The sequence below is a fragment of the Sapajus apella genome, unplaced genomic scaffold, assembly GCF_009761245.1.
Source record: "Sapajus apella isolate SASKATOON/1434 unplaced genomic scaffold, GSC_monkey_1.0 scaffold134, whole genome shotgun sequence".
Classification (NCBI taxonomy): Eukaryota; Metazoa; Chordata; class Mammalia; order Primates; family Cebidae; genus Sapajus; species Sapajus apella.
This window is the reverse complement of record NW_022437074.1, coordinates 3,591,412-3,604,970: the sequence shown is the minus strand read 5'-3', so window position 1 is coordinate 3,604,970 and position 13,559 is coordinate 3,591,412. Positions and strand designations below refer to the sequence as shown.

At 51.6% G+C, this 13,559-nt stretch overlaps 1 protein-coding gene across 1 annotated transcript in view; it reads right to left on the bottom strand.

Moving 5' to 3' along the window:
* The window catches only part of SH3RF3 (SH3 domain containing ring finger 3), a 360,308-nt gene that overhangs the window by 62,206 nt on the left and 284,543 nt on the right, over nucleotides 1–13,559 (bottom strand). The window contains exons 6-7 of the mRNA XM_032263040.1: nucleotides 6,901–7,071; nucleotides 2,402–2,655 (exon numbers count right to left, since the gene is read on the bottom strand). Coding sequence (XP_032118931.1) covers nucleotides 2,402–2,655; nucleotides 6,901–7,071 — 425 coding nt within the window. The remainder of the gene's footprint in view (nucleotides 1–2,401; nucleotides 2,656–6,900; nucleotides 7,072–13,559) is intronic.

Genomic DNA, 13,559 nt, shown 5'->3' with positions numbered 1-13,559 from the left:
AATGGGCAATTACTGCAGCGAACAATCCATTACTTGGACTGTCAACAGTGTTTTTTTCTCTCTCTAAATGCAGAATGAAGTGGAAAATGCCGCGGGAACTCAGTGGCATTTAATTTACTGATATGGCTCAGTAGGAGCCATTCTTTAACCTGGCTGTGACAGCAATAGCGTGGGGACAAGTGGTGGGCTGGGATGCATGGGGGAGCCGTTTAACCATCCTGTGCCTCACTCTCCCGTGTGTAACATTAAACTGATGGAAGAGAATGCTTGTGGCACCCTCATGGTTACTATGGTGATCAAGACTGAGACACAATGTTACACTGCCCCACAGCCTTGCCAATTTCTTTTGATACTGCTTGTTATTCCACAGAGGGAGAAGTGACTGGCAGGGCTCCATTTCTTCTTTGAACTGGGAACATTTCTAGCAAGGCTTGGCGTGGAAAGACCATTATACTGGCAGACAGTCCAGGGCCACTGCACTGGGATGCTGGCTCACCATGAGGAGCAGGGCCACTCACCCTTTCTAGTGCTGGTGCATGTGGAAACATCTGTATGGCACGCCGAGCTGACTGGATGAGGTGTTTACAACCAGAAGGGACCTGGCCTGAGACTCTTGCTCCCCTGATCCTGCCTGGGTGCTCCAGGGGTCAAGCAGATCAGTATATTGGCTACCTCTGACCAGTCAGGGAGCACGGCTTCAGATCACCAGATCACTTGCCAACTGCAACGACTGTATCCCCAGCTAGAGCTACCAGAAAACACAGATCCACATAAACCATGCTGAAGGATGGTGGATCAGAAGGTCATCATTGGGGGGTGGGCTTAGGCACCAGGTAATATTGCTGCAGATTCTTTCCCAGGGCCCAGGAGCCACGGTTGTGAAAACAAAGAATCGTTCTTGGCTAATTTAAGTAAAAAAGATATCAGTAGGAACTTATAGAACCTCTGAGATGGCAGAGTAGGTCTTGGAGGCTCTGACACCAGGGTAGTGCTGAGACCACCCATGAAGCTTTCCTAGTGCTAAATTACCCACTGCTTGACAGGTACACCACCAGCACAAGGCCGGACATAAGGCACCTGATGTCCACCTGCACCCACTGGTGATTCTGGACATGGAGTACCCAAAGTCCACCCTGTATCCACTGATGGTGCTGGATACTGGGCTCCTGAAGTCCACCTGTACCCACTGATGATTCTAGACATGGGGCACCCAAAGTCTGCCCTGTACCCACTGATGGTGCTGTACACTGGGCACTTGAAGTCCACCCTGTACCCACTGATGATTCTGGATACCAGGCACCCAAAGTTCACTTGCACCCACTGATAATGCCAGACACCAGGCACCCAAAGTCCACCTGTACCCACTGATGATGCTGGACATTGGGTACCTGAAGTCCACCCTGCACCCACTTGGGTGGGCAAGTGGATGACAGACATTTACCCCCCACCCCTTGTCCCATCAGCTGAGACATGGGAGGAAATACGGCTTCTGCTGAGCTAAGTGTTGCCTTCTCTTTCCACGCGAGAAGCTGCTTTCTGGACACTTCTAATGGGTCATTGTGTTGGCTAGTCTAAAAAATAGTGCATTTTATTGTTTCTGTGAATTTACATTCTTTTTGCCCTTTAAGCCTCGCTTTGAGAAAGAGAGATGATTTCTGAGAGGACAGGGTGGGGTGGGAAGAGACAGTCCGTGTTACACCCTCCTGTCCTGGGGTACTGGCACCGTGCCAGCGTCACTGGCTCCACTGTGGTGGTGGGTGCTGTGGCATGGGCTGCCAGATCACCCTGCGAATCCAGCATCAGCAGTTCTTATTAGGTCAACACTAAGCCACCAGCCAAGATGTGCTTACCTTCTGTATGCCCTTAAGGTCCACCCCATACATTCTTTTCATCTCATATCCCAGGGGCAAACTGGTTTTCCTTAAGTTTCTCCAGCTGCCATGAAGGCGAAGGATCAACAGCTGTCATTCCTCCCACCTCAGAGCACTTCAGAAAGGGAAGAGTCTGGGCCTGAGTCTCAACCCAGCCCTGTCCTGTGAGATGCCGCCTATCTGGGAAGCCCTGCAGGGCCCGGCAGATGCAAGACCCACATGGCCAGCCCACAGTCATTCACAGGGGAGGCATCTGGAAGTGCCGGTGTTAATCTCATTAGTTCATGCGGCCCTCTTGCCATGATGAAATGTGTAAATATTTGTAAATTAACTTCAGCTGCCAGGAAGGGTCACATGATAAGGAAGTGAATTTCCTGGAGATCAGACATTCATGAGCATGGCAAGCACATACAACCGGTAGCACGTGCACTGCTGGAGCCCTGGGCCAAGATGTGTCTCACGAGCAGGTCCCAGGAAGCTCCCTTGTTGGTGCCCTGCAGGGTGAGACCCCTGTGAGTCTGGGAATGTACCTGTTGAAATGGTGCTCCGGGCTTGGCTGGCCACTGGCTGGGCTGAGTGCCGGAGACAGCTGCCTGTTGGGGGCGAGGCTGTGGGGTGCTGGGCGTGGGCCTGGGGAGTGGTGATGGGCAGGGCGGGCCTGGTGGCAGTGGCCAGGCTGCTCAGACTCCCACTGCCTGGGTGCATGGTTGTGGTTATGCCTTTGGCCAGTGGAGACCCTCCGACCACATTATTCCGAGAAGGCCCCGCCCCTCCTGCAGGCACCCTGTGGAGAGAAAGCAGAAGGAATTCTGATGAGAGGCTCAAAGGTGATAGCACCACCTGGGCCTCTGGCAGAGCCTCACTCTGACCTGCTGACTCTGAGAGATGAAGGCCAACTAATCTGGAGACAAAGCCCTAAAACAATGCTTGTCACTCGGCAGAAGGGCTCCCTTTAGAAAACCTTGATGGGTGGGGAGGTGAATTCTCAAGTGTGAAATATTTAAGAGATAGTAAAGCCACCCTGAGAAACAGAGGAATTATTCGAATCAAATCTTTTATACCATATCTACTGCCTTAATTTGTTCCTACAAACAGCTGTGTCTCCAGATACATCCAGAAAGAACAGATGACTCAGTCACGTCCCTTGAGGCCTTGACGCATCCAGCACGTGCAGGAAAGGATGGCAAGGAAGCTGGCCGCCTCTGGGCACGGCTGCCACCTCGCACCTGCTGGCTGCTGGGAAAAGGCACACCAGCACGAAATCCTTCTTCTGAGAATGTCCAGAAGCTTGCAGTTCCATACCAGAAGTAGATGCACTTTCACTCCGAAGTTTCCAGATGAAACCAGCTCTCACAAGAGGAACACAGCCACTCTGGAAATGGGTCTTCCCATGCTGTCCCTCTGTGTATTTGCACTTAATCCAGGCCCTGGAGGCAGCAGTGTGAAATATGGCTGAGTTAGGGGCTTACGAGCCTCTGTGGATTCAGTTTCAGGGGAATTAAATGTCTTCCACTTGTCCAAGAGCTGGGTAAATTCCCATTTCTGTCCCTTCAGGATCTTATTTCAAGACACACCAGAAGCCACAGGTGGGAGAACAGGCTGCCTGCCCCATGCCTCCTGGGCCTGGTCCAGCCTTCTCCCTGTGGCTGGTACCGCTGGGCCTGGCCTCTAGCAGGGAAGCTCCTGGCAAAACAGAGTGAGGGCTTCTGCACAGCAGCTGCAGGGAGAGGGGCCTCTTGGAAAAGGACTCACAAGCTAAGGGACCCAGGGTGGTATCCTCCTTCCCCAGCCCTCAGAGCTGTGCTGAACTTCATCCCAGCAATCAAGCTTGTTACCAGGTCAGCCAAAACCATGAATTTAAAAATCCCATTTGTTATCCATGGAGCTCACTTTTCCCCGAGGAAATCATTTTTAAAACTAAATGAAGTGGGCTCAACAAATGATGAGTCACTAATTTGCAAGGTGATACTGACAAGTCTGAACACAACAGATGCAGACACACATTTGCCTCTCATGACAGTAGACAACCCTCTCCCTCTGCCCTCATGGCAGGAATGTAGAGATACCCTCTGCTAGTCCTGCTTCCTTAGTGCCCGCCCTCACAGGAAGAGCCACACACCTGCTCCCGCACCTAGCTTTAAATGAACTCGGAATGTTCAGCTCTGAGCACTACACTCCCAGCCCCAAGAGCACACAGCACTCCAGAGCCTTCCAGCACGATGGGGGCAAACACAGCTGATGGATCCAGGTCTGTGCATGAAGGGCAGGCCTTCGCCCACTCTCCAACCACTGCCAGTAAAGGCACTGCCTTCTGCTGGGTAGCTTTGGCAATTGTTCTGAACCCAGCAGGGATCAACAAAGTATAAGTCCTGGGGGCACAGCCTTGGAGGGGGAGAGCTGTCTTCCACTTCTGAGGATAAAGACCAAGGCCAGATTTCCTGTTTTGTGCTGAGCTATGGATAGGAGTGAGGGAGCCATGGCCTCCAACATACTGACGGGGGAGAGAAGCTGACATTTCCTTCTCTGAGGAACCAGGGAGGACACTCAGTGGCCTCCCAACACTGCAGTTACCAAGGCAAGACTTGGAGTGGCTTTTGCTTAATGGTTCTTCCTGGCTCTGCCATTCTTTACAAAACACAGACCAAGAGGGCTTGAGGGGTGTGGGCAACCACGAGGTACACAGCAGAGGTGGAGGGAAGGTCCCGGGCCACCCAAGGAGTTCCAGTGTCAGAAGCTGGAGAATCTTTTCATAACAAACTCCCTGGCAGCAGGAGAAGACAGTTCTTAAGGAGACATTTTGATCAGAACAATTAGATTTCACTTATTGATTCCACCTGCATTTATTGAGCACCTTGTATATGCACATGGTAAGCAAGGAGCCAGGGACACAAAGCTGGAGATGGCTACTATGGCCCAGGGGCTGGTCTGTGAGGGGACCTTGCATGCCTGTAGGTGACCTTAACAGGCAGAATTTGCCAGTGGGCTGCTTGTGATGACATGGTGGGCAGAGCCATCTATCCCAACTATGGCGCAGGCAAGGATCGTGGTCTCCAGGCAAGGCTTCGTATAGCAAGTGGACTTAGGACCCAGCTCGTGACGGATATTCAGGGGTTTAATTCAGAAACAGGAAGAGGGTGGAAGGCATTCCAGTATTGTGAGGGTAGGGCCACCTAAAAGAGCTCCCTGCGGTGATGCTGACCGGTGCTCATCAGGAGTTGCCCGGCCAGGTGGTACAGGGCCCCAGTACCACACAACGAAGCTGGATTTAAACCGAAGTCTTTACATTTCTGAAGGTCTGTGGAAGTTCTCAGATCAGGGTAAAAGAATCAGAGAAGAGAAACTGGGAAGCCTCTGGCCTCCCTCAGAAGCTGCTGCTCTAGTCTGCTGCACGGAGGAAGAACCTGCCTCCTCACACGGGAGTGGGGCGTGTGACAGGGTGATGTCCCCCAGCAGGGTAAGTCTGGAGGTGTGGACACCCACCATCTAAGGCTTCACCTTCCTGGAGGGCACCAGCTGGGCAGGGTGTCCCCTAACCTAGAGGGGTAACCTGTCCTTTCCAGGAAGGGCCATCTGATAACATGACAGGTGAGCCCAACTCCAGGCCAGGGGCTTCAAGCACAGGCCGGTTGCAGACTGAGAGAGCCAACCCATACCTACTGGCATGGGATATCCAGACCACCTTCCTCCGGCCTGCGCACACTGGGCAAGTCACCCTACACCGCTGAAGAAGCCCCAGGAGGCCATGGGCAGCTGACCCCCTAAGCAGCCACCCCTCTGACCAGGTGGCTGGGTTTCATGGGGGACATTTCCTGAAGCCCCTCTGCAGTTTGCTTTTCAAGCTTTTCTCTGCTGAGCATCACCTAAGCGAAGGATCTCTAACTGCCCCTTCAGCCTTGTGCCTGCAGACCTTCTAGGCCTTGGGCGACTCCATCATCCCCCGGGCGCCTCTGGGCACCTTGAGAGAGGCCCTGGCTGAAGATCACCTTGGGAACTAGAGCTGCTCAAATCAACACACCGTGTGTCCCGAGACCACTCCACAAGTAGGAATCAGCCCAGCAATCAGAGCAGGGTCTACGCGTTATTTAAGTGTTTCCACTGTAGCCTTGTTCCAAAGACAGGAGAAACGCAAGGCCACGTCTTTCGCTTCTGTGTGTGTCCTGCAGTGTCACCACATGGCGTGCCCACAAGGGGCTTCTGTGAGTGAGGCTGACTGACATCACCAAGCTGTGGACCCTCATCTCAGTGAAAAGTTCCCAGACAACCCCCTTATCCCTTCAGTGACTCTAAAATTACATACGCTGTTTTATAAAAGTAATAGAACAGAGAACTTACTAAGCACTAACAATATAAGGAAAAAAAAAATCTATGACCACAATGCGACTACACAACAATTGTTAACTTTTGGGAATATATCATTTTTCCTTTGCATATATGTATATAGTGTTTTACATATCACACATTTATATGTGATGACACACACTGCACACACGTGCATACATACTGCACACATACACGCTGTACCCACATTTTGCACACACATACATGCACCACTATAAAGACACACTGCATATGTGCACACGCCTTGTGCTTACAGTATGCATATGCACATGCACACACATCGCACATACAATGCATGCATGCACAGATACACACAAGCATCCAGAAGCGTGCACACACTGTACACACGCATACACACTGAACACAGTTTACATGTGCACACACTGTCCTCACACAAACACACACTCACACTTGACACCTCACTCTGGTGACTTTCCTGTCCCTGCCCCTCCTGTTCCTGTTCTTCTCCCCTTGGTGGCCAGTGTCTGTTGAGGACAGCAAAGGAGTTGAGTGCAAACCCAGCTCAGAAGGTAAAATGCAGACCTGGGGACGCCAGGGCTGAATCCTAGGCACCTGGGCCTTGCTGCCTTCTGGGCCCGACCCACAGCATGGCCTCCAGCAGTAACAATGGCGGTAGGGCATGCAGGCCCTTGCCCTCTCCTTGCCCAGGCTACTACCACCATGCCCTCACCTGGAAACAGGTGTCACGTAGTTTCCAGGGAACACCCCAGAGACCCCAGTCCTCAGGGATGCCCCCTTGAACCAGCCGTCCTGACACTTCTCGAGGACCCGGTACATCTCGCCCTTGTGCAGCTCCAGCTCGTCACTCTTCTGGGGCTTGTAGGCATAGAGCGCCAGGTACCTGCGGGCAGAGCATGGGGCCAGCATCAGTGGGAGCCCTCCCGGGGAGCAGGGAACCGGCTGGTGTTCCTGGGGGGAAGTTGTCTTTGAAGGAACCCAACCTAAAAAGAGCCACTAGTGTTTGTGGGCGCTCTGCAGTTTACAGAGGGCCCACACACCCTCCCTGACTCACTTCTCACAACAAACCCAATAGGCAGGGGAGGGTGGAGGCCTGCAGGGAGCTGCCTGCAAGGAAGGGGTGGCCTGTCACCCACAGCCTTGGGAGGATTCCACCTGCCCATGTGACACATGGGAAGGCAGCTCAGTAAGGCACAGTGAGTGACCCCAAGGCCCTTCAGGACCCTCTGAACTTCATCCCAGGGTCAGGTCTTTGGACTTCCAGTTTTTTCCTCTTCTTCCGACTGTCTAAAATCTGATGCTCTCAGCAAGGAAAACCTTAGGGAAAACTCAGAGTGAGCTAAGCTAGACTTGGGCTGGATTTTCCTCACTTAATCTATCCAGGCCTGGTTTTCCTGCCTGACTTATCCAATTAACTAGAGCTGGAAGAGATCTCAGAGGCGCTTTTCAGGGAAAGGCAGTTAAGTTAGAAAATTATTGGTTGCACACTTCCTTGCAGTAATGATCCATGATTAATTATTTGACTTTTTTTTTTGAGACAGCATTTCAGCCTGTCACCCAGGTTGGAGTGCAATGGTGCAGAGCTCACTGCAGCCTCAACCTTCTGGGCTCAAGTGATCCTCTCACCTCAGCCTCCCAAGTAGCTGGGACTACAGCTGTGCACCATCATGCTGGCTAATTTCTTAATTTTTTTGTAAAGATGGGGTCCCCCTATGTTGCCCAGACTGGTCTTGAACTCCTAGTTTCAAGCAATCCTCCCATTTCAGCCTCCCAAATTGCTGGGATTACCCTGGCCTTACTTTTAAGTCTTATTTGCAAATAAGAAAAGATCAAATTTAGTGGTGCAAATCCTCTTCTAGGGTTTAGATGCTGTGCCTCTAACTCAGCCCATGGGGAAAGCTACTCTCATAAAGTACTTAATGATACCCATATCTTTTCCTTGTAAGGACTGGATAATACTTAGAAAACTGCTCTGCTATTTTTGGGATTTGGGGAAGGTTGGTTTTGAACTGATGGAGAGAACCTATCAGATTATTTTATTTGCTCACAAGATTTCAGCCAGGGAAGTTGGTGGGGGCCTCAATCCAGTAAGAGACCCAAGGCTAAAGTTAATGAAGTGTGATCTGGTGGATTTCACACCAGTGCAGGCGCTGGGTGGCCATGTTGGCCCTGTCCAGGGGCGCATGCACACATTGCATCTCCAGGGATGTGAAGGAAGATCACAGACCCCCCACGGCACCCTCCTGATGCTGGAGGAAACTTCTAAGTGAAAGCAGAAACAGAATGCAGCTCACGAGGGTTCAAGCAGGAATAAAAGAGGCCCAGTGTGGAATATTCTGGAACAGTATGAGAATCTTGTAGAGATTAAGTTTCTTGGCCTTAACGTGAAATCTGCCACCCTTTTCCAACATCCTAATCCTACATAACAAGGGCCTCTGCCCTCATTCAGTGACCTTGGCTATTTCCTTTGCTTACAGGTGTCCCACATGCCTTTCCCCTGGGGACATCCTGTGAGCTCCAAATGTGGCTGGCGTCTTTCGTTCCCTGTTTGAACACTGACAATGAAGTTGGGACCAATTCTGGGCTTCAGAAGGATACATGAAGCCATCAGGAGAGGCCCTCCCTCCTCCCCGTGTTCACAGTTTCAATGCTGTGTCCAGGTGACAAACAAAGAGAACCCAGGGTGTGATTCTGTTCTGACCACCATAGAGGAAATACTAAGAGAAAAGTCCAGTGAAAATGACATACAACTGCAGCCAACATGTGCCTGTGCAGGAAAGCTGGAGGGGAGGAGAGGAAAATGGGGAGGAGTGGAGAAGGAAAGGGGTTAAGAAAGAGGGAGAGAGGGGGAGGGAGGAGGGGATGGGAGAGGAGAGGGAGGGAATGGAGGAGGAAAGAGAAGGTGGAGGGGAGGGGAGGAGAGGGGAGAGAAGGGTGGCTTCTACACAGTCTGGGCTGAGGCAAAGGAAGGCAGAAGAGGAGAGGAAGACTGCAGAGACGGCTTGGATCCGCAGAAGGCTTGTGAATCAATAACAGTGATGCACAAAGTGATATGCCTGCTCTCAAAGAAACATAATTGAGCGTAAATCCTGCTTAAGTTAGCGTCATCTGTCGCTTTATGGTGTCAGAACAGTCTGTTCCAATGGCCACGTGTAGAATGTGCAGCCGAGTTGGCTCCTGGCCGGGGGTGGGTGGTGTGCGACTCAGGCCGAACCAACAGCTGCTTTCAGTTGGTCCCGGGGGCCGGGGCCACCTTTGCTCTGGAGTGGGAGGCTTGTCAGTTGCCAGAGCAGGCACAGAACATGCCCAGGCTGCTGACCACGGTTCAAGGACTCCTCTCCATCCTGCTCCTGGGCTGGGCTGGTGGGCAAGGTGCAGAGCTGCGGGCGCAGTGTCCTGTGCGGGGTGGGCTGTGCTCCATGGAGGCTTTGTTCTGTAGATTGGCTGGGGCTGTACCCCCTTACTGGGGCTAAGCCACTTTTTCCTACAGACAGCTGCAGGCTCCCTGCACAGCGTGAAGCTCAGTGGCTTGGGAGCACGGAAACCCCAGCAGGGCTACCCCTACTTGGGAGGCCCTGTGCAACGTGCTTCCTCCCAGGGCTGTCTGTGGCTTTCTTGCAGAGGCTTTAAACCTGCGGACACAAAGGCTCGAGGAAATGGAGTTCTGTCCATAGTCACGCATGTTCAGGGGTAGGGCCAAGGCTGGGCTGCTGGGGCTGTCAGTGCAGCCTGGGGCACAGCTGGGACAGGGCTTGGATAAGATGAGAGCTTCAGTGGCACTGAGGTGTGGCCCAGGGGAGGCTGGGGTTCTGAATGGGATATGCCAGCCCTCTCACTCCAAGCACAGGCCTGGTGTGGCCCACCCGTAAGGAGATGCTGCTCCGACGTGCACCAGGGCACTAGTGCGCTTGGCCTCTTCGTCTTATTTTAAGTTTGTTCTGTTGATGAGTAATCCTTCCCTCTGGTCTCTATTTTAAGTTCAGCCTCTAGGTGTAGGTTGCTGGGGGAACCGGAATGTAAACAAGCCTGGCTTCACCTTGAAAAATCTCTTCTCCACCTAATTTTCTTCCTCTGGGCGCCTTATAGGAGACACCAAAAGCAGATGGATGAGCTGGGTCTGTTTTCCGGCACGCGGCTCATATGGGGTGGGCCGTGGCCCAGGTGGGGGTCCCCTGCATCTGTTGTCCTCTCTGAGGGACTCAAGAGGAGGAGGCCTTGGAGGGATGAAGAGAGATCTGGCCCAGAGACCAGCCCTTTCCAACCTGCCACCCCCCCACTCTCAGGGTCTCTGCCACTGCCCCCTGCAGCCACAGAGGTATCAACTGTCACCTCGTTTCCCACCAACATCCGTGAGTTGCATCCTGCCAGGACTGCCAGTTCAGTCTCCTGGCTGAGCTGGATGGCATCTCCCACACTCGGAGTGGCGAGCCAGTCTTCACAGACACATGCACCTGGGCCTGGCATGGCAGGGAGAATCAGATAGCAGGGCTCACATCCGCCTGGCTCCTGGGCCCAACTCCCATCTTCCATTTGCTTCAGAACACCTTGGCAGATCAACACAGGCCCTGCGGAGCACTCAGGCCATCTTCATAACACTTGAGACCAGCTGAGGCTGCCCTGCGGGCTCAGACCTTACCTCTTCGGATTCTCACGGGTTGGTACTTCAAGTACTTATTTAAGGCAATCATGGGATTTTAGGCTCAGAGAGCCTTCCTCATCACCACCTGGCAGCGTATACAGGGCTTTCATGTCAATTAGAAAAAGCGCCTCTGGAGGGCAGGTTGCTGAGGACAAGTACAGCCTCCTCCAGGCAGAAGTGGCCACTGCAGGTGTGCAGTCAGGCACGGAGCCAGGGGCTCACCGCACCCGGGACGGTGCACAGACAGGACAGACTGGTGGCTGGGCCGACCCAGCTGGGCATGGTGTGTGTCTGATTTCACGTGCAGCCTGTTGAAACTAACAGCACAGCCTTCGCTTACCCATACTACTTCCTTATTTCTATAGCAAGATCTTCACTTGCTGCTAATTGTCTGCAGATTTCTCTTCCGCTCTAATCAGAGTAAACCAAAGTATTTTAGTGCTTTCGCTAATTTCATACCCTTTCTCCTCTAGATGCTGGCTTGCTTATGCTTCTTCTAAAATAAGTAAATGATTCCCAGTTCTACTAGAAGTCCGCCTTCTGCTCTTCTCCCAGGGCCACGCTGGCTCGAGTTCGGGAGACATGTCCTCCCTCCTTCTTTCATCAAGGTGCAGCAGGAAGACTGACAGTAGGAGTGTTGTCAGAGCTGCACAGGAGGTCAGGGGGCTGAGGAGGGCTGGGTAAGTCTTGTGGAAGGGCTGACACAGGCTCAGGAGCTCAGAGGTGACCAGGAGCTGCAGGCAGGGTGAAGATGAGTGCAGATGCTCAGAGCAGTGTGAATGAGTGCCTGGGGAGCTGCAGGTATGGCCTCGGGATGGCCAGCCCCTGAGCACTGCTGCCTTCGCCCCTTCCCTGAGGGCTGACATCATGGTCTGGCTCAGCCCAGTCAGCAGGAACTGCTGGGGTCTTCTGATTTCCTGGGATCCCACAGCCAGCTGCGCGGGTTGAGATGGGGTTCTTCCAGGTAGAACCCAGTGTCATAGAGTTTATGGAAGGAAGTTAGGGTGGCATGACTGTGAGGCCAGCTTGAGAGCTGTGTCTTTTTCGATTGAGCCCCTGTGACACTTGTGTGTGGGGCTAGTGTGCAGGGACCCCTGAAATGTGAACCTGGGCCAGTGGTACTGGCCTCACCTGGGACTCGTTAGAGATGCAGATTCTGGGGCCACCCTGGAGCTCCTGGTGTAAGGCCCAGCAATCTGTGTTTCGACAGCCCTCCAGGTATAGGCATACCTGTGAGACATTTATGGGTTTGGTTCCAGACTGCTCCAATAGAGCAAATATTGCAATAAAGTGAGTCACCCAAACTTTTGGTTTACCAATGTATGTAAAAGTTATGTTTATACTATACAGTAGCTTATTAAGTATGCAATAGCATTATGTCTAAAAAAAATGTAAATACCTTAATTAAGAAATACTTTATTTGGCCAGGCACAGTGACTCATGCCTGTAATCCCAGCACTTTGAAGGGCTGAGCCAGGCAGATCACCTGAGGTCAGGAGTTTGAGACAAGCCGGGCCAACATGGTGAAACCCCATCTCTACTAAAAATATAAAAATTAGCCCAGCGTGTTGGCAATCACTTGTAATCCCAGCTACTAGGGAGGTTGGGGCAGGAGAATCACTTGAACCCAGCAGGTGGAGGTTATAGTGAGCAGAGACAGCACCAGGACACTCTAGCCTAGGCGACAGAGTGAGACTGGCCTCAAAAAAAAAAAAAAAAGAGAAAAAAAAAAAAGAGAAATATTTTATTCCCCTAAAATGTTAATGATCATCCAAGCCTTCAGGGAGTCATAATTTATTTGCTGGTGGAGGGCCTTATCTTGATGTGAATAGCTGCTGACTAATCAGGGTGGTGGCGGCTGCAAGCTGGGGTGGCTGTGGCAATTTCTTAAAATAAGACAATGAGGTTTGCCAAATTGACACTTCCTTTCATGATAGATTTCTCTATAGCATGTGATACTGTTTGACAGCATTTACCCACAGTAGAATTTCCTTCAAAACTGGAGTCAATCTGCTTAAATCCTGCCACTGCTTTATCAACTGTTTATGTGCTATTCTAAACCCTTTGTTGCTATTTCAATCATGTTCCCAGAGTCTTCACCAGGAGTAGATTCTATCTCAAGAAATTACTTTCTGCCCATCCAGAAAGAGCAACTGCTCACTTGTTCAAGTTTTCTCATGAGATTGTAGCAATTCAGTCACATCTTCAGGTTCAGTTTCTAATTCTACTTCTTTAGCTGTTTATACCACATCTGCAGTGACTTCCTCCACTGATGTACTGAACCAACCACTCAAAGTCATCCATGAGGATTGGAAGAAACTTCTTCAAAACTCCCGTTAAGGTTGGTATTTTGACCTCCTCCCATGAATCACAAATGTTCATAATAGCCCTAAAATGGTGAATCCTTTCCAAAAGGTTTTCAATTTGCTTTGCCCAGTTCCATGAGAGGAATCACCACCTATGGCAGCTAGAGCCTCTGAAATGTACTTCTTGGCTGGGTGTGGTGGCTCACGCTTGTAATCCCAGCACTTTGGGAGGCCAAGGCAGGTGGATCGCTTGAGGTCAGGAATTTGAGACCAGCCTGGCCAACAGGATGAAAACCTATCTCTGCTAAAAAAATACAAAAATTAGCTGGGTGTGGTGGCACATGCCTGCAATCCCAGCTACTTGGAAGGCTGAGGCAGGAGACTGGCTTGAACCCCAGAGGCAGAGGTTGCAGTGAGCCGAGATCA